This window comes from Hydractinia symbiolongicarpus, chromosome 1 (assembly GCF_029227915.1).
Source record: "Hydractinia symbiolongicarpus strain clone_291-10 chromosome 1, HSymV2.1, whole genome shotgun sequence".
NCBI classification, from domain to species: domain Eukaryota; kingdom Metazoa; phylum Cnidaria; class Hydrozoa; order Anthoathecata; family Hydractiniidae; genus Hydractinia; species Hydractinia symbiolongicarpus.
The window spans coordinates 13,908,233-13,933,707 of record NC_079875.1 but is presented as its reverse complement, the minus strand read 5'-3'; the positions used below and the strand labels follow the sequence as shown (position 1 = coordinate 13,933,707).

At 33.0% G+C, this 25,475-nt stretch overlaps 3 protein-coding genes across 4 annotated transcripts; 2 read left to right on the top strand and 1 right to left on the bottom strand.

Moving 5' to 3' along the window:
- Window positions 1-2,158: 2,158 nt before the first annotated feature.
- Window positions 2,159-2,868, bottom strand: LOC130653624 (tripartite motif-containing protein 59-like). Its single transcript, XM_057456176.1, has 3 exons — window positions 2,590-2,868; window positions 2,328-2,434; window positions 2,159-2,244 (listed from the first exon to the last, which is right to left on the bottom strand). The coding sequence occupies exons 1-3, from the start codon at window positions 2,859-2,861 to the stop codon at window positions 2,159-2,161; spliced, it is 465 nt and encodes a 154-aa protein (XP_057312159.1). The 5' UTR covers window positions 2,862-2,868.
- Window positions 2,869-12,335: 9,467 nt separating this feature from the next.
- LOC130631391 (E3 ubiquitin-protein ligase TRIM56-like) lies at window positions 12,336-15,531 on the top strand. Of its 2 annotated transcripts, XR_008982124.1 has the most exons (3): window positions 12,336-12,679; window positions 13,139-14,054; window positions 14,138-15,530. XR_008982124.1 is itself a non-coding variant. In XM_057444396.1 (2 exons), the coding sequence occupies exons 1-2, from the start codon at window positions 12,408-12,410 to the stop codon at window positions 13,458-13,460; spliced, it is 594 nt and encodes a 197-aa protein (XP_057300379.1). In that variant the 5' UTR covers window positions 12,336-12,407; the 3' UTR covers window positions 13,461-15,531. The 2 variants fall into 2 exon arrangements, 1 of the variants encoding a protein (XP_057300379.1); XM_057444396.1 differs by having other exon boundaries at window positions 13,139-15,531.
- Window positions 15,532-19,545: 4,014 nt separating this feature from the next.
- Window positions 19,546-22,817, top strand: LOC130641222 (uncharacterized). Its single transcript, XM_057447941.1, has 2 exons — window positions 19,546-19,649; window positions 21,906-22,817. Exon 2 carries the CDS (start codon window positions 21,920-21,922, stop codon window positions 22,622-22,624), a length of 705 nt encoding a protein of 234 aa, XP_057303924.1. The 5' UTR covers window positions 19,546-19,649; window positions 21,906-21,919; the 3' UTR covers window positions 22,625-22,817.
- The last annotated feature ends 2,658 nt before the right edge of the window (window positions 22,818-25,475 follow it).

Here is a 25,475-nt window from a genome sequence, read left to right as displayed (position 1 = left end):
TTTCTACGACTGAGATGATCACAGCATTGGTTTTTTAATTCAAAGTTAAAATGATACATTTAGCTCATAGATTAAGAAAGATCAAGCAGCGTTGCTTTGATGTTCGCATGAAAAAATACCAAAAAGTACTTATTCGCATGCTAATTCTTATATAATTTTTCCGAATAATGAATAACATTAAAAAATATAGTTTTTATTGCATATAAATAACATGTAAAATAGCGTAAGAATTACGTTATTCGCATTGGTATGAACCTGCCTTCATTCAAAATCAGAATTGTGTTCGCAATAAAAGATAATTATATTTTTCTTACCTTGCAGCCCTACAATTTGTAACTAAATTTTCCGGCAATCAAAAATTACAGACTGAAAATTATTGTTTAGTGCATTTACAGAAGTTCTCGAAATTTACCGGGTAATAGTACAAGAACCAGTAAATCATTTAAAATCCTTTAAAGAGAATCAAGCAGGGAACGACGTCCAAATCAAATTTATGATTTGGAAATGAGTGGAAATGTACCGCTAGGTTCCTAGGAAATATAATATTAAAATATAATACCTTTAAATGTATACACCTTTCTAACTTCTCTTCCTAGCATGAGATTACTAAAAAGTAAACACAATATATTATCACTTTTAATTCTCAAATTTACTTTAAATTTTCTTATTTTAACTTTTACCAAAGTCTTCAGAGCGTTCTTGCTTTCCCCTGTTTTAATTTCATGCAAAATAGTGTGTCTTAACTAAGAGGACATAATAAGGCCCGATGAGTTGTTTGTTGTTAGCTCTGTATGCGCCGTAAAAGTTTAAAAGAACTGACTTTGTCTGTAAGATCTGCATGGAAACCGTTAAGTGGAGAAGAATTTGCTAAACTTTTAAAGAATTCAACGTTAGTAACAATAATAGTATAGCACGTGTTTCAAATGCCACACCTGACTTTAAGGGATGTCCAATTGGTTTACCTTGTTTTCAATTTAAATTTACAGCAATTAAATTTTGGGGTTTCTAGTTATATATAGTACAAATAACAAAAATGTAATTATTAGTCCAACCTTTTTTCCTTTTCCAGACCACCAGTGGCACCAACTGGATTCGCAATTCCTTAAAATTAATGGCACAACTTTTACGAAAGAACTGGTTCTTCATAACTTATGTTAATTATAATAGCTTTTTTGTCTTCGTGACTTCAAAATAATCAGAGGTCAAAAAAGGGCGACTTTCTTTACCAAAAATAGGCTCGTAACCGTGCGTGCAAAACTTAGAGGTAAAGGTGAAAGAGCCAATTCGAATTCTGCAGGTGAATAATAATTTTAAAACAAATACTTACCTTTTAGACATCCAACTAAATCCATTAATTTTTTTTGTAATTCCAATTTATTACAATGTGTTTCGGTTTCAGTGATACGACAATCATATACATTATTATGCCCAGCATCCTTAACAGGGTTTACATTATCAATAGAAACTTCTATTTCGCCTAACGGATTTACTACTAAATCATGTTCATTCAATTTATGTAGATGTGAATTAAAACAAGGAACAGTTGCGGGAATAGTAGATAATTCACGAAGATTTCGCTCAATCTCCACTTTTTCAGCTACTAGTTCAAAGGAAGATTTGGCGTTGAACGCCTTCACATATTCTAAATGATCTTTGATTTTCTTATCATCTGTGTAACCATTTGCAATAACATTGGTTTTGAAGGCTTTAAAGTCTTCGTCAAATTGCTTTAGTATATTTTCCTGTTCATTATTCAAACGTTTAAGATATTGTTCCACCCGTTTCATTTTTCTCACTTCCAATTCACGAACTAATTCTTCTCTGCTATTTTGAAATCCGGTCAAGGCTTCGCCATATTTCTGGTTTAAGGTTTCCACTAATACCCTTTTGGTGTCCTCAAATGTCTGTATAAATGACTGGAACCAGTTCTTTGCTTCAACTCCAAAGTCAACAATTGTTTTTCTTTTGTGGTTTTTGTGTTGCCTGTTGATACAATAGACACATGTAAACGTGTTCTCGCATTCAATGCAGACGTTATTTGCAAGCGAGTTATGTTGCTCACACAACGGTTTTATTTCTTCCGATTTTTTATCGAAAGTTATTGCAGTGAATGATCCTGCCTTGCAAGAATGTACAATTTGGCACTGATCACAAATCTTCATTCCACACTTTGTACAGGAGAAAGTAACTTTCTTCTTGCACTGTGTTGAGTGCTGACAAATTTTAGACTGATGACATGACGAGCTAAATACAAGGTGAAACTTTTATTTATGATCTAAAATATGAAGATGTAAATAGGCTTCATTAATCCCCTTTTTCAACATTACCGTCCTGCACGCAAGCATGTAATCTAACTTGGAGTACTGCCTTGCAATACTTACTGTAAACAAACTGCTTAACAATGATATTACTTTGCTTTGGTTTGGTTTGACATCTTAAATAAAGCTAATCTTTGGTGGCGTACACAATTAAGATGGGGCTTTTTGCCTCGACCTAGACTATAGCATTTCATTGATTCATCATTTCAACGACCTTTTTACAAACGTTGTGCTGTTTGCTTTTCAGATAAGAAAGAAAAAGTGAACTTACGGTTCTCTGTCTGCTTCTGTCTGATCTACAATATCCGAAAGTGAGTAATTTGTTGGTAGACAAATTGTGGTCTCTCCTCTACCAATTCTCACGTTGGATTTGCATTTCAGTGGACATAGAATTTCTGCACTTCCGTCTTCTTTAAAAATCAAAATTTCATCTAAACAGTTCTTGCAATACGTATGTCCGCAACTGAGAAGTTTTGGGCGTTCAAATTGATCCAAACATATCTTGCACTCTAACAATGCAAATATTTTTCTAGACAAAGCCATTACTTGGTTATTTTTAGTAGGTAGTTTACCTAAATAAGTAAAAGAAGGTAATTATAAATCAGGTAAAACATTTACTTGACAATTAGTATGCATTTCTGCTTGCCTCATGGTTTTTGGCCCCTTCTTTTAGGTAGAAGCTTACATATACGTCCATAATGCGTTATATATTCCACCGTGCGTACATAGGAGTTCTCGAAATACACACAAATTGTTCAAGCGACGCTTTATGACGTGGTATAGTAGCAAGAAATCAAGACAAAAAACATTTGTTTCTATGATGCGCATTCCTTGTACGTAGCTTTTCATCGTTTGAAGTTTCTACTGTGAATAACATTTACGTAAACTTCTATAAAAACATTGATATGTACAGTAGACGGCCGTTAATTCGAATGGCACTTAATTCGAACTTTCCGTTATTTCGAACAAATTGCCAAGTCCCTTGAGTTTGGTTTAATAAAGTCTTTTATCTTGAGCTGCTTAATTCGAACTCCGCTAATTCGAACATTTCGCTAATTCGAACAATTTTTTAGTCCCAAGGCTGCATTATGCTCGTTAATTCGAAATTTTGTGTATCGATAAATAAAATCTTATGGGAAAATAAAAAAAAAACGTTTTCATTTTTATTCATTTTTATCGCATCAATGGTGGCAAAATTTCCTTCAATTTATCAATTAAATTGTCATTTTTAATAAAATGAAGTTTACATGGAATTTGGAGGCCTTGCCCATCGCCAAGCAAACAACGTTAAAAGATTTTTATAAAAAGTTGTAGTAAAGTTGTAATAAAGTTATATTAGCATAAAACCTTTAAACGTTTATCAAAATTCTTGTTTTTTCTGAACTTCCGATAATCCGAACATTCGTTAATTCGAACAAATAATTTAGTCCCTTGCGTGTTCGAATTAACGGACGTCTACTGTACATAAAGACGAAAATTATATAAGATCTATGTTTACATTATGGGGTTCTGTTTGTCTGTAAAAAATAATGTAAAGTCGTGTAACATATTCTTACTCTAAATTCGATAAATACAAAAATTGCCACCAATAGCTTTAATTGGTTTGTGATGATAAAGATATTTAATTAGCTTTCAAACAATAAACGTTTCTTGGTATGGTGCGTAATTGTATAGCTCCACATCGTTGAACTTTTAGTGCTCTCAGCTGTTTAGTTCTTGTTTATTTGCAAAATTAACTTCCTTGCAAGATAGCAGATCAACTTAAATACTTAGTTCGTCCTTTATTTTTGTTTATAGATATAGTTGTGGTAATTTTGTTTATAAAAACCGTTATTAAAGGAAAAATAACGGCATTCCATACTCACACTGTGGTTGTTATTTACTTTGATTCGTCAGGCTTTTTGAGCACGTCCTATTCAACGCATTAAGCTTTGGGAATAGCTGTTGACGTAAAAGTAATCTCATTTTATACTCCCATAACATACATGTTTAGATAAAACAAATATATATTTACCTTTGCCAATATATTACATCTGTCGAAATATGCACAAACTTTTGCAAAGAAGAAGAAACCTGTGTAAGTTTTCTTAATCTTAATTTATAAAGACCGCTGAAGGTAGTATGATTGTCTTATAAAAGCATCACTAAAAATCGTCAATATTTTTCTTTTCAATGCACACACACTTTGCCACTTATGTCTTCTTAGTGTGCATATATTAATAAATATGCCTCAACAAAAACTGTAGATCAATAAACAGCAATCATTGGTATGGTGCGAAATTGCTCAGGTAGCTCTCCACCGTTACATAATCTTTCACCAGCCCTTAATTGACGGTAATGCTTATGTCATGGGATTAAAAGTTTGGGCATTAGTTGTTCATATAAAAATGATGTTTATCTTCGATTTAAATGTACAGCAATATATTTTGTTCATAAAATAGCTAACCAGTTAAAAAAAATTAATTTTTGAAAAACATTTGCTATGGTAACAAATTGGATTGTAGCTACGTGGTGAAGTGACGGTCTAGAACTGTTATTATTCAAACCGCAAGTCCTTAATCATTTTAAGCACGTCTATGGCAACCGACGTGCGAGATCTAATTGCTATAGCCTACTTTCCGTGAGACGTATGTTTGATTATTTATTGAGAACAATAGCTATGTGCACTCCTCCCCATAGTTGGTGAAAGTTGTGTTCCAGTGATCGAAAATCTGTATGAATTTGAGCAACAACCATTTTGTCCCATGTAGTCCTGTTTTTATGTCTACGTACAAAAATGCGTAAACATTGGGAAAAAATTATCGAACGGCGCAATTACAATACATAATAGGAAAAATATAAAATATATAAAAATTCTGGTTTGCTCATTATCAGTACATGCTGACGATGAGAAAAACCGAAAACATTTCTATTAATAGATTTTGTTGGCAGCCTTTTTAGGAACATCTCAAAAAGCCAAAACATTTTGGTTGTCCATGCCTGGATAACGAAACCTGTCAATATTACACGTGATATAAAATTCGTGCAATTTTCTTTTAATATGAATTTTACACAGCCGTGATACATAGCCATCTATGGCTTCCGTTAAAAACACAGATCGTTTGACGAATACATACAATACATGTAGGAAAATAGAATAGAATAGGAGATATAACTTTCAAGGATAAAATCATGAAAAACAACGTCTACTCTAGCTACTTCTGATACGTTTTAAAAGCGAAAATACTATCGTGTAGAAATATTAATTAGAGCATATAAAAACAAATAAGAATGAAGTATTACTAAAAAGGTAAATACGTATGTATTTGGAATAAAAAATGAAAAAGAGATATATCACGAAGGATATTGAACTCTTTTGTTTCTATTGAAATCATTCGTGATGCGATCAATTGCAAATCCATTCATGTTGTCTTTTTAAATTCTAGCGCGTGTCAGTTTCAGTAAATTTCATTGGTCGAGAAAACAATCGAATGTTAATAAGCCATAACATTACGTAATTGATTAGCAGATCTAACAATAGTTCATTTCAAAATGGCCATATGTGTTTTGTCTATCAGCAAAATCAAAGAAATCGAAATAGGTCAAACGAAAATTTAATATCTTACAAATCTATTAATGAAATTACACCATTTAAAAAGAAAAATAACTATTAACTCTTCTACTTTTTTTCAATTTTGACTCACTCTTGACTCACAACATATCATGCTAAGCTTTAGTAAACCTTCGAGCATATTCTGCTTCATACAGAAGTTAGGAAACTGGTTAAAAGAGCTGTTATTTTTAAACAACAAAGATAAATAAATGTTGTTATGACAACTCACTCTTCCCCTGACAGAGAAAAACAACACAACATCTCTACAGTGGTCGTACTTTGTCTAAAAATCAAGGTTTTTTGCACATAATCAAACGGTGTGCTGAAGGATTATGTAATGTTTTTTTGTTAAAATCCAGCGAAATGCACATGGCTCATAGATATCAAAGCAATAGCAATTTGAATATATTTTTAACGTGCCCTGAGATAAGTTCAATCAACTTCTCTATTTCTATCTCCATGATCACAAGGATATTACACCTTACGGGTAAGCCCATTAACACCCTTTATTTGACGAGTTAAAGTTCTCTAACAATTGTTAACCAAACTCTCGTCTATGGGAATTCAATTTTACGAGTATGAAATATTTATTCTATTCTATGAACTACCTGGACACTGACTACATGGCTATAATATAATAAAATAAGGCTGCTCCTTTCGACGTTTGTCGCCACAACTGACCAGTTATTTCTATATTAAATTCACCAATTATAAACATATAAAAGTTCACTTGTAAATATACAGTTCAAAATTCTGGCTGAAGTAGCATGGAAATTAGTTTCACATTTCTGCACCTTTATGTGGCCTGACCCGGGTTATGTCATTTTGCAAGCCGCTAAAAAATATAACTAGCAAACTTCAAATGATTTTACTTGGTGTACCCGTGTTAATTTAGTGCAAGATTTTTGCACATTGCATGATGTTTACACTCCTTTTCACGCTTTTCTCGCGTGTTACACGTTGTTGACTATGTAGTGCCTATAATTTACCAATAATATGCATTAAGTTATCTAGATAGTCTTATTAAACCTTGAGTCAGAGTGCGATAGTGATCTACTTTAACCCTATTCGGTCTGGGGGGATTCCGCCATTTTGTTACTTTTATGACGTTCTATAAGTGTGCCAAGTTTGATTCAATTTAAACAACCCTATGAAAAGTTATTGAGGGGGGGGGGGGGGGGGGGGGCGGATTCCGCCCCCGGTCATAGTATGTTCGAAAAAGCTCGGACCGAATAGGGTTAGCTTTCGTGCCATTTCTAACACAAGTATGTTTGCTTCGGTGGTGATCTGTAGAGATACTTGTACATATGCTCATTTTATGCACATATTTCACCCAGTATGCAAAAGTTATGGTGGCCCACAAGTGCCACGGCAAAAGAAAAACGGCCATGGCAAAATAAAGAAGGCCCACACAAAACAAAAAAGCACACGGCAAAACAAAGAAGGCTACGGCAAAACAAAAAGGCCCACGGCAAACAAAAAGCCTTGCAGCAAATCAAAGAAGGTCATGGCCAATTAAAACAAAAAATTAAAATGGTAGCACCCTCGAGAAAAAATATCATGGATTCAACATCAGTACCCTCTTACGCAGATTAAACATATTTGGATTAAAGCGAAGAAATACAAATTTAATTTCCACTTTTGAAATAGTGAGAAATCGTATTATGGAATTAATAAACGGTCCTGCTTCTGCCGGTGGTTATAGAACTATATGGCACACACTAAAACCAGAAGGTGTAAGAGTGCCTCGTGCAGTAGTTCAAGGCTTACTGAAGAAATAGATCCTGAGGGAACAGCGTCGAGGAGAAGGCATCGTTTGAGGCGTAGACAATACCGCAACCCAGGACCAGATTACGCCTAGCACATTGACGGCTATGACAAAGTAAAGGCTTTTGGTTTTCCCATTCATGGCGCCATAGATGGGTTTAGCCGAAAGATATTGCGGTTAAATGTAGCGAGAACGAACAATTCACCAGATCGCAATGGTGATTTTTATTTAAAAGCTGTTAAGGAGTCAGGTGGTTGTCCTGTTGAATTAGTGACTGATTTGGGTACAGAAAATGAAATTGTTGCTGCTGCTCAATCTTTTTTTCGAGACAATCCTGACGCTCATCGTTATATCGTCTCCTAGAAATCAACACATTGAAGCTTGGTGGTCTCAATTCAGTAAGCTAAGATCTTCATGGTTGAGAATTTTTTTTTTGGATTTAGAAACGCAGGAAATACTGGATTCGTCCGTCGAGATGAAAAGGGAATTACTTTGGTACTGTTTTAGTCTAGTTTTACAGAACGATTTAGACACCGTTAAGAATTATTGGAATAGTCACAGAATTCGTAAATGAAGATATCAAACAACAGCTGGTAGGACCGACTCCCTCTATCATCTCCCAGAGATACACGGTGATTGCAACAATCTCAAACTTACGGTTTCTGAGAACGATCTTTCTTACATTGCACAACACATCATTGTACCAACGGAGGAAAACGAATTCCAAGAGTATTTTAATTAAGTTAGAACGGGACTGTTACTACCTACACCCTCAACATACGAAGAAGGCCTACAATTGTTCAAAGAAATAGAAACTCGTTTTTAACAAAATGGAATGTATACAAGCTTTTATATAGTAAATAACATATATATACATAATTTTTTCCCAAACTAGGCAAATCAGAAATTATAAAAGAAAATCGAAGAAAAGGTTACAAGATTTTTTTAATAAAAACTTAACATCTTTCCTAAAATAGATTATCTGAACAAAAGCAAAATTTTTTGGCCTCGCCATCTTCTTCTAAGTCGTAAATATTTGCCATTGGCCTTTCGTATCCTTCTGTATCACCATCTTCTATTGAATGCAATGTGTCTTGTAAAAAATCCATTATATTATTTTCCAAAATTATAAGTTCCCGGATCAGAACGAACTGGCATAAATAGAGAATACAAATAATTCGCATCTGGTATATTCATGTTGTTGTGTTTGTCCAGAAAAAATTTCAGACTGGGATACCAAAAAATGAGATCTTTTATTCCATAACTTTTTAGACCTTTTGCAAACTCCTTCATGCAGATTATCCGGTTTGTCACAAATCTGACCTGGAAAGATTTTATAATATTTTCAATGTTGTCATTATATATTACACCAGTGTACCCATTGTCAAGAATAAATGTTTCGTATTCTTTACAGTTTAGTTTAATTTGTCTTAACAACTCAAGCTCTGCATGTGCTATGTCCTCCTCAGAAATATTCAGTAAATCAACTTCTTTGTACATTTCTTGGTATGAACACTTGCCCAGAAATGTCGGTAAAGGGCCATCTTGAGATATGGAAACAGCAACTATTTCACCACATGTTCGAAACAAACCACTCTGGATTAATGAGATTGATAGTAATGGTGTTCCTTCTGGAATAATTTCATCTGCTATTAACTTGATGGTGTCAGTAAGAAATTCAGATTTAAGTAGTCTAGTATCGATACCACATTCCCCAGAATATTTTACAGTGAGAGATGACGTAATTGCACTTTTCTTAGTTTGTCGTTGCCAAACATGTATTGTCCTGCTTAGTGTTGCTCCTCGATAAGTCACCAGGAAGAAATGACTGAGTGTATCAACTTTTGAAGATAACCTAGAAATTACATCTTCAGTAGGTCTTAAATCTTGGCCACACAAATCTCCTAAGTCGTTACTAGATATATGATGGTTACTTTGTATTTGGTCTTCAATGATGTGAATTTGGCCTGCATTATTGTTTTCTTGTAGATTGTCATTATTATTATGATCCTCGTTAGAAGGAAAGGTTACATTATAATCCAGGTTGGCTGGTGAATAGTTATAGTCCTCTAAAGATTTTTCCATATTGGTTTGGTTAATATGTTTCAGAAGATCAATATCTGCTTTTTTACACAAAAATAACACAATGCGTTTGTAATCCCTTCATAATTCTGCCTGGTATCGTCTCAATGTAAATAACCTTGATGTACCAGGCAAGAACATTGCTTGAGTTCCACTTTCATAAGTCAAAATATATATGTCTTCTTCATTAAAAGGTTCTTCATAGGAGACTTTCAATTTATCTATAGCCTTATCACATAAATTCCGGTATTTAACTTTTTCTTTCTGCTTGGATGATTTTGACTTTACTCTTGTACCATTGTACCACTGTTTGCATTTATCCTTTCGAAAGTTATCAAAAGTTTTGAGTTTCTTCTTTTCAGGTTCTAAAGTAACCAAAAAATATTTCAGAAAATTTTGTGACTATTTTTGTACGTACTGCGAGATTTCACATTTTTCACAAGAAAGACAAAATAGGCTATAACTTACCACTCGTTTTCATTTCAAATAGTGTGCGTAGTACATGAAAAGATTGATTTTTTGTTTTTCTATACCACGCCCAATCATAATTATTTTTGTAGCCGTCATAAAGCAATTTTTTCCCCTGGAAAAATTTCTTGATCTTGGAATCAAGTAGCCAGAACATCGACGTTTTATTACATTAGAGTTTACATTAGTTAAGGTCAATATTGTAGAAAGAAACATTAAATCAGATTTGAGCGACATAACTGACATTTATTATTTTTAGATGTGGTGGATAGACGCTCTGAATTTCCCGGGCTGGTCAACTTCTCTGATGGCTTTCTATTTGCAAAAATCTAAAACCCATACAACGGTCAGTATTCCTGAAAGTAACTTTAATGCAATCAGAAGTGATAGTTGTCACTGAATACATCAAAAGAAATGAAGATTTGTGAAAATTACTGAAAACTACTGATAAAAATCAAAACAATCAACAAGTAGTTCAGAGTATCTATCTCGTCATGATTTGAAAGACAAGTACGAGCAAATCTAAAAGGAAAGATGACTAACCATAACCATTTAACAGCAATAGAGCTAGAAGTTAAAAAGTCTATTGCGAAAGATAGTGTTTTGTTAAACAATGCATCTCAAGAAACATTGGTGAAACAAATTTTGACAAAGTATGTAATATGCCATCATTGTGGCAACAGCAGAAGGAACTTGCCACTAAAAATGACGCCCGTGGCATGAGGTGACACCCTCTTATTGTGCAATGGTGTTTAAGCATATTTCATAAATCAGAAGCAGCACACGCACAGTTGTCATATAAGGACATTAATTCTTAAAGCTTCCACATATAAACACCTTAAAAAGTATATTTACTTCACTGATCCTGTCACTAGATTTAACCCATATGTCATTGAAAAGTTATTGATCAGAAAAGTTGTATCTCCTTCCGTGTTCTCTCCTCCAAGTTTGCTTGTAGAATATAGTTATTTATTACCCGGTTAAAAGGGCGGCATCAATATTTTCGAAAAGGGCGTAATGTGATTAGTTAGAACTTACGTCATAGCGGGCAATATTCCACGGTATTGCCCGCTACCATAGCAACCGTGTTTAAATATGGTAGTATTAAAGGTAAATAAGCACAGAGAAAAGTAAGCAAAACCGCGAAACAGAAGTGAAACTTGCTTTTATCTTTAAAGAATTCTATGATGTATTTTTAGTTCGAATGTACGTTCCATATGGGAATAACTTCTTTAAAGACATGGTTTCTACATTCTGCCTAAAATGGTATATTTTCGCTCGTAAAATGCAGTACCCGGATAACAATCCATATAATAGCTGTTTTTTTCGGGCAATACCTTCGAATATTGACCTCTGTCACGTATTGCCCTCACAAGCTCGGGCAATACTTTGACGTCGGTCAATATTCTCCGGTATTGCCCTCATAAACAGTTATTATAGGGTTAGTAATTGTTATGCATATGAAAAAGGTCTGAAAATTTAGCGCAGTGATATAAAAATTATGACCAATTCGGACTGGTATAGCACAATGTAATGTATTGGAAACGAAACAACGGAGGACACTTAATCTCCATGATGGAGAACTACTTGGACAATTACGCGCCATAGAAATGGTTTTACGTCTTATTAAATATCATTAAAATGAAAAACGCACAGACATTGGTTGCAGATTTTGTGTATTGTGAATTAAAGAAATTATACGTTCGAGTTTTAAATTCCTGAGAAACAAAGCAGTCATTTAACTTCAGCGGTTTTTACACTAATTTTCGTCGGCTAAGCGGGACATCGTAATATAAACTTCAGATAGGTTATTTAAATATCGTCTTCGGATATATATCAATATCAGACTAAATGTTATTTAACACAGTAGAAACTTCAATTGATGACTCAAGGGAAATACGCTTCATAGAAACAAACGGTTTCCTTGATTTTTATTTCTTGTTAACTTACCACACATTAAAGTTGATATATAAGTGTACTATATAACGCTATGCGTCTGAGTAGATATTTGTGTTATATTTGTATGTATGTGTGTATAATCTTGTTTTTTTAAGAAAAGAGGTATAAGAAGCATAAGCAGGCAAGCGGAAATATGTATGCGTATATTTATAAAACAAATATCTGACCTAATTTTTAATTCACTTTCTATATACTTTTTCAGGCAAAAAAATAAATAAAAATGGCTTTGTCTAATGCAATGTCGGCATTGCTAAAATGCAAGATTTGTTTGGACCAATTTGAGCACCCAAAACTTCTCAGTTGCGGACATACATACTGCAAGAACTGTTTAGATGAAATTTTGATTTTCAAAGAAGACGGAAGTGCAGAAATTCGATGCTCTTTAAAATGCACAGCCAGTATGATAATTGCAGCAGATCAGACAACATCTTGCTTCACGAAAAATTACTCACTTTCAGATATTGTAGATGAGGTAGAAAGAAGCAAGACACAGTAAGGTTATTCTTTCTGTCTTAGCTTAAACAAATAGTAAAATGGCTTTTTTTGGTGCAGAAAGTGTATAAAAAGGTGGGTATTTAAATGAATAAATAAATTAACAAGAATTCTTATTACGACAAGTCTTACGTTTCATTTTTGCACACGCCACCAGAGACTTACAGCATGTTGTATTCAGCTTTAGTTAAGAGGCACATTATGTTGCATTTAGTTAAATTTGTTGTTTACAAAAAAAAAAAAAAAAATGTTTTCATCATATGTAGCAGTAGCGAAAAATTGTCAAATCTTAGCGAAGGAAAGTGAGATCAGTTTTAGGCTTATCGTCTGCGGCAAGCGTTTCGGAGAAGTATGAAAACTAAGTTTCATAATTGCATGCACAAAAGTTGAGTTGAAAAAAGATTGCAAAGATTGTCCTTACACTTTTCACCTTTAATACCAATTTGATCTTGCATCTAGATTGTCAAATCATCAATGCACACTTTGCCAGCAGTCAACACAGTGCAAGAAGAAAGTTACTTTCTCCTGTACAAAATGTGGAATGAAGATATGTGATCAGTGCCAAATTGTACATTCTTGCAAGGCAGGATCATTCACTGCAATAACTTTCGATAAAAAATCGGAAGTAATAAAACCGGTGTGTGAGCAACATAACTCGCTTGCAAATAACGTTTGCATTAAATGTGAGAACATGTTTACATGTGTCTATTGTATCAACAGGCAACACAAAAACCACAAAGGAATGACTATTGCTGAATTTGGCGTTGAAGCAAAGAACTAGTTTCAGTCATTCATAGAGAGCTTTGAGGACACTAGGAGGGAATTGGAAATCTTAAACAATAAATACAACGAAGCTTTGACCTGTTTGCAAAACAACAGAGGAAAAATAGTTCGCGAATTGCAAATAAGAAAGTTGAAACGTGTGGAACAATACATTGAACAGTTAAATGCTGAGGATAAAAAACTGTTAAGACAATATGACAAAAAAGTCACGGAATTTAAAAACAATGTTATTGCGGCAGGCTACACAGATAATAGGAAAATCAAAGATCGTTTAGAATACGTTAAAGTATTTAACGACAAATCATTCTTTGATCTCGTAGCTGAAAAAGTTGAAATTGAGCGAAATCTTCGTGAATTATCTACTCTTCCTGCACATGTCCCCTGTTTTAGTTCACATTTGCATGATTTGAAGAACATCATTTGGTAGTCAATCCGTTAGGCGAGATGACAATTTCTATTAATAATGTACATCATGTTAGCGTAGATGCTGGTTATATAAATGTGTACAACTGTCGCGTCGATGAAACAAAGCCACATTATAATCAATTGGAGCTAGAACGTAATTTAATGGATTTAGTTGAACGCCTAAAAGGTGTGTATGTGTTTAAATATTATTAAATAATGAATAATGAACATACAGTTTTTTCGTGTAAACTTTGTGCTATTAATTTTTAGAGAATGCAAGACGACCATTTGATATTATTGGTATTTTAAGAGAGGGAAAAAGGTTGTAATAATAACTGTATACATCTCTGACGAAGTCTTATTCTTTATAGATTTTAAACATAAATATAAACCCAAAGAAACAAATGCTATACGTTGCAAATTTGTTTTGACAACAACATGGGGTTTTTATTGCATACATTGATTCAGTCTAAAGTTACCTTAATTTCGGATGCCGTGTTTACAACACATTTTATATCTGTTCACTTATACTGTTATTCTTTAATCCTTTAAATAATATGACAAATTCTTCCCTACTTAAAGTTTTCCATACTTTTTTTGCTTATCATACAAACAAGCAAAAACTGTTATAACAAATACAGTACTAATATCAAGCAACTTATGTTATACAATCTCGTTTTAGACATTCTATTTTGTATGAAAGCATAACAGGGAAAACTAATGATTTTGTTTTCAAACTGAATAAAAAGGTTTCTAAAGAGATGGGGAATTAAGAATTTAGGATTTATTGTGTAGATTACTTTTTAGTGATGTCAAGCCAAAAAGCAAACTGACAGATAAGAAGGTTTATATATTTCAAGGTATAAATATTTTTAATACTTAAAAAGAACCTTTCAAGGTTGTTTTATTTTTTTGCAAAATAAAATTTTTCTGCAACCGAAAGTCTCTTTCCTAAAAACAAAATGTTATCTTGCTTTCTTGTTTATGACTAATTCATCAACTAATTCAGAACCACCTTGACTAGCTAATACGCACAACACTTATCTCAGAATATTTATTTAAAGGACTGAGCAGTAACAACCCGTTGCATTGAGTGGTTTTTGCACGCGTTTAACTGCTTACCATGTCATTTTTGTCCAAATCATACCCTAACATTTCCCTCACTGATCTCACTGCGGTAAACAAGTAGAAATTCTTACGCCAATTTAATAACAAGTTTGTCAATTGTCGATAGTTAACATCAATCAAAAAAATGTCGTGAGTAGCAAGCAATATAAGAATGGAGTGGAACGAAGAGAACTCTTTTAGGCTATATAAAAATTACAATGTAAGAAAGAACGAGACAAGACCAAAAAATCAGTCATATTTCTAATTTATAGACGGATTATAGCATTGACATGCGGATTACGTTAAGTTAAAATTTGAAATGAAAAAAAATTAAAGTAGATTTAACGTAACTAGAATTAGAATGTATTTAGAACGAAATTCAATGGCTTCAGTTGACCGTCTAAAAGGTATGTATTTGTTTTGATACTATTAGAAAATAAATAATGAACATATAGTTCTTTCGTGTACATCTTGTGCTATTAATTTTCAGAAAATGCAACACGACCAGTTGATGTTATTCGTGGTTTGGGTGAGGGAAAAAGGTTGGAATAATAATTGTATATTTTTAAATTAAAACCTGAATAAAGGTTTCTATAGAAAAGGTAATTAAGTAGTTAGAGCGTGGATTACTTTTTAGGGATGTCAAACCAGAAAGCAAACCGAAAGATAGAAAGACATATCAGAAGGCTTATACATTTCAAGGTATAAATATTTTTAATATTTAGGAACTTGTATGGTTATTATTTAGGCAATTACAACTTTTCTGCAACTTACTCTCTCTGTTTTGAAGACAAAATTTTATCTTGGTTTCTTGACTTTTCTTGTTTACTAGTTAACCATGGAAAGGGTAAGAAAGAAGTAAGCTCCGTTTTATCATGTAAAAGAGAGAACATTAGGGAAGTTTGTTTGTCAACAAAAGCTTATTATTAATTTGACTGTCTGCTCTTAACATTATAGCTACACCAATTAATTCTGAATCACCTTGACTAATACGCGCAACACTTAGCTATTTCAGAATCTTTATTAAAAGGACTAAACAGTAACGATCAGTTTCTTTTGTCCGCATTATATTTTAAAATTGCTCTCACTAATTTATTGCAGTAAAAAAGTCGAAACTCGCCAATATACTTAACACAGTTTGTCAATCTATCGATAGTTAACTTCAATCAGACTAAACTGTAGGTGGCAAGCAATGTAAGAATGGAATACAATTCACGGAACTCTTTCAGGCTATATTACAATGTAAGCAAGAACTAACGAATACAAGAAAATCAGCCCTATGCACGTTTGTCAGACCGATTGAATGTACGAATTAGGAGGAATTTAAAATTGAGATTAAAGATATTAACGTAGGTTTAATTACACAGTCTCACTTAATATTTGTACTTTAAATTGACACAAGTAAGAAAATCACCGCGCTAAGTAAGTAAACTTTTAAATTCCATATATGCAATAGGAACGTAAATAATTACGTTCAACCACGTACAACACAGTTTTGTCAAATTTTCCTATATTGATCTGATTATTAACAAATTGTATTTATGTTGATAGATGAACATTGCCATTGTGACCAATGCATGTCACGCTGACCTACTTTTTAGGGATTTTTACGCAATGCTAAAAAACATAAACTATTTATTGGATTTACCTAGAATTTCCATGTGTAATTTCTGACTGCCTCACAAATTTAGTTCAATCTCACAGAAGTTGAATTTTAATCTTAAGTTAGAATCTTTTGATTAGAAATGGATGCATTTCTAGTTGTGTGATCAACTTTCTATATTATTTGCTGCCAAAAGAATTCGTCTATTTTTCAATGATAAAGCCTAAAGTTTAATAAATTTTAATTGTACTTTTGAAAGTTAGCAGGCATAAAAGAATTTCTGTACTATCCGTCTCAGGTGATTACTTCGTCTCAGTATAAATATGCCTATTATCCATAAATTTGCGTTTAGAACTAAAGAACCTCATTGGAATTGGTGATGACAAGAAATTTTTATCAATTCTTACTAATAATCCGGATATTGTTAAAATGAGAGGTGTTGATGGAAGTACATTGTTGATAGAAGCTGCATATTACAGCAAACCGTCAATTGTACAATCTTTGATTGACGCTGGTAGTGATGTGGGTGCTACCAACAGAGAAATGTGCAATGCCTATCACATCAGTGCATGTAATGGTTATCATAATGTTTTAAAAGTTCTGATTAATCACGATGTTACAAATATTAACGTAGTCGACAATTGCAACGACACACCATTACATGATGCATCTCGATATGGTAATATTGAATGTTTGAAATTGTTGTTGTCAATACCACATATTGATGTGAATATACAAAACAATGACAGTAACACACCATTACATAAAGCATGTGGAAATGGTCATTTTCAGTGTGTTAAGATGCTATTGTCGGTACCAAATATTGATGTAAATATACAAAATAAACACAATAACACACCATTACATCTTGGATCCACTCGTGGTTATATTGAATGTATAAAGTTGTTGTTGTCAATACTACATACTGATGTGAGTGTACAAAACAATCGGAGCAAAACAGCGTATGATATTGCTCGTAATGACACCATCAAGCGCTTGTTTGAAGAACACCAAAGGAATTGAGCAAATTAGGCAAATAAATGGGTTTGCAATATGTGCGCTTTTCTTTGATCAGTATTTAGATATTCTCGGCTAATTCATTACCCCAAATGCTTTCCAGTTTATACACGGAGATGCGAAAACCATTATATATGCTCTTTCAAAAGAATATGTGAATGAAAAAAAATCAGAAATTCTGCATGGACTAGCATTAAGATGTTTTTATTAAAAGGAATAAGCATGAACTGTATCATTCTTTTTAGTCGACATTCTTCTTCTTTAAGAACAATACCAAAATGGGTCAACCTAGGATCTAAAAAACCTGCTTTTTCGATGACTGTGAATTGAATATTCTTTTTTCAAAAAATACTTTTAAACTGATATCAATGTGAACTAAAACCGCATTTATCTCCAAGAAAGGTTGCAGAGAGCTACAGAATTAACCCATGTTTATTTGCCGTTCCTTCAATAATAAATATTTATGTCTTATATAATTGTAGGTTAATTTATGTTGTATGAAAATTTGAGGTAAGATGTTAGTTGCTAAAAAAGTAACAATGATTCAAACGACATGTAAATATATTTCTTGTACTAATACACGTATTTTTTCTGTTTAAAATGGCTACAAGCCCGTGTATTTTGCCACGGGTTAACGGCTAGCCATATTCTGTCTGTTCAAAATAGTTATTTCGAATTCAATTACTTTATGCAAACAGACGAACAAGAAAAAAAATATAGCAACGTAGGAAATATGTACAACGACCAGTTGGAGTGAGTTTTTTCATAGCGTTAATGTTCTATATTTCTTAAAATTTAAAAACAATCGACATAAAGTGAGGTCACTATCCTAAAGTCAGATTAAATCACCAATTATTATTTTGTTTGTGTTGTTATTTTTTGTGGGGCATACATTTATGGTCGCATTGGATCTATTGTTTGTCTATTAAAAGAGTTTCATACTTTGATAAATAAATCAATTTTGAAATATAAAGTCTAGTGGCTTACTTATGTGGCTTATTTATTTGAAAACAATGAAAAATTCCGACAGCTTAAGTGAGGCAAGCTCGAACATTACATTACACGTGTTTGAAAGAAAACATTACCTTTATTTTCAACTTTATCATTACTTGCTTGTTCGCCTTTAGTACTGACCTTATATATAATGTGGAAATGTAAACAAATGTTTACAAAAATTTCGGCGACCTTTAGGTAAAATGGCTACTATTTAAAATTACAGCTACCACTGAAAATAATAGTTGTAACTATATTCTCGCTCTTTTCTTTTTTTTACTTTATCAACTTTAAGGGAATATTTCCTGTTACAAAGGGATGTATTTGACTTCTGTGGTCTGTTGTTTATATTCTGTTCTGCGCCCTACAGAAATGAATACACATTATCACAACTCAAAATCATTACATTTCTCCAACAAGTTTTTACAGTCACTAGGAGGTATGAAAAGATTTTAACGCGTTTAATTACAGAAATTTTATTGACCATTTGCATGTTCAACAATTCAATCTCATACACAACGGGTATCCTAACAGAGATTCGATCGTAACAAAGAACACAATATTTGTGTTCTTATACAATTTATGCTCTTGATAAGTCCATGATCTTTTCTTTTCAAAAATGATTTCCACAAGGCTGCGTAAACGTTTATCATTATTTAGAAATTGTTGCTACGCGCGAGAGATAGGCATTAAATTATGCAACATAAACCCATAAAAACAAACAGGTCACATGCACAGCTCAGATTTCATTATGATTTTTTATTTTGTTCATATGTCGTATAAAAAAGATTTCAATAACATTAATTTATCATGCTGTAATATCATTACAGACCTGGTTTCTACGTTTAATTTTTAAAAACAGCTTTAGCTCAATGAAACAAGGTAAAATAATAATAAGAGAAATAAAAGTTGATGTAAAGTAAGCGCTAGTTAGTTAGGAAGCTTTTCCCATTGGAAAATACATAGAAACCACTTAAAATATAAAAAGTTTTTGAACTCTAAATATACATGAGATTCCAGTGAAGAGTTTAGACGTTTGATAAGAGAACAAATTCATATAAGGTAATATTGTTTTAGAAAACATTTTTCAGATATGTAATATGCAGTATTTGCACTTCTACCCAAAAAGTTTATGCATCATAAAAGAACTTTAGACAAAAGCTCTTCCTAACATAATTTTAAGGATGCAGGCTAATACTTGCTTCTTATATAGCTATCATCAGTTAAAAACGAGTGAAAAAAATCCATTCAATAAATAAAACGTCTGCTTTGATGAATGCTTTTGTTATTTTCCACAACATCCTCAGAATATTATTAGAATGTAAAAAGCGAAGTATCAAGAACGTCCGATCTTACGATGGCCCCTATGGCTCACTTCGCTTCTCAATCAAAACACTTCTCTTCTGTATAACAACACTTCTCTTCTGTATAACAACACTTCTCTTCTGTATAAAAAACTTCTCTACTTTGATACCCAAAGTTCTCTTCCGTTCGAAACACTTCTCTTCCAAGTGCGAAACACTTCTCTTCCATAAGCTCGAAAATTTCCCAGACTGAATCTGGTCCTTAATATATGAATTTATCCAGATCTTGTTTATGAATAAATGGCACACCCCGGGCCCTGCGCATAGGAAATTTTGGACCCAGTAAAGTTTGCATAAATCGCGGTGATTGGCTAACATAAAAATATATGCTATATTGTTGTTTTCTACTGAGAAAAGAGTGCAATTTTTAATTATTCTTTAATTCTATAGTGCATCTTTTTTCTCTGATTGGCTTAAATAGCGTGCAAGAAGCTGATATTTTTTCCTGATTGGTTAATAACTCGCTGAGTAAAGTTACTGTTTTCTTGAAAAACAAGTTGTCGGTAAATTTATTCCATAATTTTCTCCTCATAAAAAACAAAACATAATAGAAACAGAATTGCGTTCTCCACCGTAGAGATTTGACTGTGACTTTATGCCGGTGATGTTATATACATAGCGTTGAAGGATTTTTGTGTTTAATTCGATTGTTTAACTTAACTTCAACTAATTTGTATTGAATTAACATAAATATATATTCATGTTAATTCAATACAAATTATTTATTATTTATGCATTTATTTTCATTCAATTTCATTGAGGCGTGACATAACCAAGCTTTTTTCTTTAAAATAACTACCATGTCGCGCATAATTTATATTATAAAAATTATTATGAATTAAAAGACATAATAACATATTATCTTGCAATAAATTATTTCGCTGTTGAACCTCATAAACTGTGATTGAAATTGAACAATTATCTGGCGAGTATATCAAATTGATATTGATGGTGGTTTATGCTCGATTTATGCAATAAATTAGTCATCGTACTTGTTCTCGAAAAATATCGTCATATTTTTCTCGTTTTTTAGTTCTCGTACATTTCTCTCGCCTTAAGGCTTGTAAAATATCTAAACCAGGTTATTTGCGATATTTTTGTTGACACTGTGTGATAACTACTACATATAAAAATAATAGTCAATATAGACATGCAGTAGATCAAAAATTTACATCGACAAATTACAAAATACGGTTAAAGCGCTTGCTCCTTGACATCAGTCTGGTCGACTTGCTTTTCATTTCTAAATTTGCACTTCCTTTAACTTAAAATGCAAAAAATTAACTTGAATTGTTTTTTGTTTCGTATTCATGAATGTATTGAGGCAGTTCATACTGAAAATTTAATAATTTAAAATTGTTAAAAGGCATTGTGAGAAATATACTAAAAAGATTTTAATAAAGTACTCGTTATTTTTGATCTGTATGGAGAGGGTGTTTTTGTTGGTCAATAGGTAAAAAATCCTGTTACTAAGATTTTTCACAAACGGAATGTTTTTAAAGTTCATTTTCTTCCTTCCTTTTTGTTCATAATATTTTCAGGTTTGTTTGACTTTACCTTGCTATGGTGATACAACAAGGGGTAGAAGTAATCAACCTTAAATTTTTTTCTTTCTTCCAATTTTTGGAAATATAGTTGATAACAATTCTCTGAAGTAAAATTTAACCTCTTATGCTTTTTTATGCCTATTTCCTCATCTAAGTCACTTATTATTTTAAGCATTATTTTCCACTACGTTTTATTTTGTCACATGATATAGCATGGTGCTAAATTTTATCCGAATGCACCAGTGAACTCACATATCATGTCTTCCACAAAACTTCGAGAGAACTAAATCTAGAAGGCTCACTAACCTTTCTTCCAGTTTTCTAAACATCTAAAAACTGTTCTGGTCCTTATAAAGCTGCAAAAATCAATAGGTTTTATTGTACTTACAACTTTTCTTTTATTAAAGGTTAAATCAAAATTATGGCTACAGGGGAAAAGGAGACAATCGTACAATTGACTGGAATCAATGTATCGCTTGGTGAAACCGTGTTCAAGAAGGCACAACCAAAACTCGCAGCAAAGATGTTAGAAAGAGGTGCGGAGCAACATATTGCATCACAATATGTATCGCATATCAAAAGAACAAAATTTCAACCCTACAAATTTTTTGTTAAAAACATTTGGTGCTTAGATAACATAGAAAAAGGTTTCCAAGAAGGAATTCCTGTAAAACCACAAAGTTTTGGTGTCATTAAAGGTCAACCCCTTGGTGCATTTCATTTAGAATGTCAAGAAATTACAGGAGAATCTTGCCTATTGATTTCTGACATGCCTGAATCGGAAAAATCCAACCCTCAGAAAATCGTCTGCATTATTCGGAAATTAAATGATACTGTATTATCTGAAAACATCAAAGAAAAAGTAGACAAACTTTTGAATATCCTTAAAACTGAGCTTAAAGATAAAATCAGTTGTCAACTCACTTTTAAGAAGCATGTCATGAAAGGCAACACAACAAACAGTGATGTTTTTCCTGATTGGATATTGGAAGTGTTTATCAATGAAAGTTGCCCTACTGATCTTTGTCAGCGACTAGACGAAGAAGCGAGCAAAGATGAGAAAATTATAGAAGTTTCTTATGGTGTTTTCACTGATTTTGCTTACAATCCAGCGGAAGCTAAGTGACGCTGAAGAGCATAGTATATATTTTCATACTGATTGCCTAGAGCATTTTTTTACACTTTGTGGCAACTTTAGAAATCCCAAATTTTGTTTAAAGTTGTTTAATTTAAAAAAATTGAAGAGCATGGTATAAATTTCAACATCAGCACGTTTTCATCAGCAAGTTTCCTTATAAGAAACGATTAAATTTATGAAATTCAATTATTTTATATTTTTTGCCACCCAAATCCTAGCCTCCGAAGCATCAAAAATATTTTCACCACACATTTAATTCAGAAAAGTTGAATTTATTACGTCATACTTCCCCACAAAGCAAGAATATTTTAGAATACCTAAATTTTAAGCTACTACAACCCCAAGACATAAAGCAGTGGAATGGATGGCGGAATTTTTAAGTATGCATCTGAGCCAGCTGTTACTACCAAGCTGGCACACGGCGCCGTAATAACGTCGTAATGTCATCTTTAGTCACATCATGGTCATTACATCGTTAACGTAAATATGACTTTACATGACTCACCTCTAGCCGTGAAAAACAAATCAGTTCCATGACGTATTATAAAAGAGGTCGCCATAACAACAAGGTCAGGGGCGTAGGCTGAAAAAAATTAACCTGAGTCGAACCATTGACCCGCAGCGTCAACATCGCACCAAAGGTGCGATAAGAACCAACTGAGCCCTGGAAGCCAACGCCTTTTTACGCCCTTTAAGCACGGAAACGCCATAAAACCGACTCTCTGACATACGCGATAGACGTTAAGTACTCTGAACAATTGATCGAAAAAGGGGAATAAATGACAACATAAAATACATTAAAATCTTTATCATCAAGGTTGTAATCAAACCAGCAATAAGACAACACAACACCATCATAATGTATTTTATAGATTGAAAGTTATTAAAGCAATAATTAGAATGTTCATTCTTCTTTCTTCATATTTTGTATAAAATAACGTTTTCTGCAGATTGGAGGTTATTAAAGAAAAATAACCAAATCAAAATCTTCTTTCTTCATAAGTATAATAAAAAATTCAAAAATATAATGAAATGGAACCATGGACAAAATGCCTTCATACAAATCATTGAAAATCCTTATGCTAATAATCTGTTCCACACATCGTGTTACAAACGTTAAAATTATGGGCATAGTTGGGATTATTAGTTAAGTAAGGAACATTTTTCCGTAAAATTTTTTTCCTACTTTTGGAAAATTTGTAAAAATATGTTACGTTTGATTCAATTCTTTAGGTTTCAGAAATAATGTACAAAGCATGAATTACAGACAACTAAATTTAAGCAATGAGAAAAACAACGATATGTATAAAGCTAATCTGTTTTGCTTTAAAATGTTAGCATGACAACTATTAATTTGAACAGATACATTGCCAGCATCGTCATAACATTGACCTTATCAATTCTGTATATGTATCAATACAATGAATAAACTTTAAGACGTTCTCTCGCAAGTTACAATGGGAAGAATTATCGTGATCACTGAGGTGTGGAGCTTATTGTAGTGAGTGCCTACATTAAATTTTCCAATACCGTTAATAGAACCTGAAGGGAATGAATCTACCAAGGTTCTGCAGATAAAACTTGTTTAGGTTTAATAGGTTTCGATTTAGAATTTCCTTTAACTAAAAAGATTTTAAGTTAAAGGTTTGCTTTTTACAAATGGAAGAAGTCTCGTCATTAGTGCTAGAAGTGCAACATTGATTAACTAACATTTGGGCTAATGCAAAAGGAACAACTTCGAGATGATACACACGTTTCCTTTTTCTCTTATTTTGCTTTGTCATCATAACGTATGACCTAGCTAAAAATATTGAGCAGAACGGTTTAACGTAGCTTTACTCAAACTTAAAGAAACTGAAGGAATTCGGTTTAAATTGCCCAGAATGTTTGTCATTATCGCAAAATAAAATAGATACTGGTTGTAAATTTTCATTTGAAGGCAGATGAGGAAAAATCTTCTGATTTAAAACCATCTTGAATCATAGCTGACCACAATCAGGATAAAAAGTTAAAATATTTCTCTTAAATAAACTGTAAAGGGCTATAAGAATAGCTTTATTCTGTGTAGGTATAAGGTCTGGCTGTCTACACAAAGTTAGCTACAGAAGAGGAATGGCTAGCTAACTGAAAACTTGAAAGAGCTTTCTACACAGGAAAACAAATCTGAAGATTTACATACAGATACAAAAATTAGATGGTTCAAGTACAGAGAATTTTCGTGAAGCTCTATACGCTTTAATCTTCACAACTTCGCCAGCCTTGTTTTATTTTTGACTTTCTTGCGTATTTTCTATAGCCATATATGGAGCGAATTTTTAATCTCTCTGCAAAATTTACTAGCCAATACCATAAATGGAAGACACAAGACCGTACATAGGCATAATTTTCGCAGGTAATCCTGCGAAAAAGCCTATCTGCGAAACAAAGTAGAGATTCAACACCTCAGCCTGCAAAACAAAGTTGATACTGTTAAATCCTGCGAAAACGACGTGCGAAGCGCGAAGCTTGTGTGCGCCGCCCGGGAAAAGATTTGTCGTGGCCGAAGACGCACAATATTGGTGCGCCCATCCATGAGTTGGCGGTGGAAAAAACGACGTGTTGAGATGAAAAAAGTAGGTCAGTCGATCGCAGAGCCTGACTGACGCTGGCTACGCCCCTGAAGTTAGAATCATACCCTTTTTGTTATTTCTGCGTTGAGTTTTAGCGACGTTTTTTATGATGTTTACAAAAATTTCTGTTCTCGTCTTTTCACGTGACTTCAATTTTGCGGATTTGTTAATTTTGCATCATTTTCCTAATGTGGGTGGACAGAAAAAATACTCGATGCAACCATGTGCAT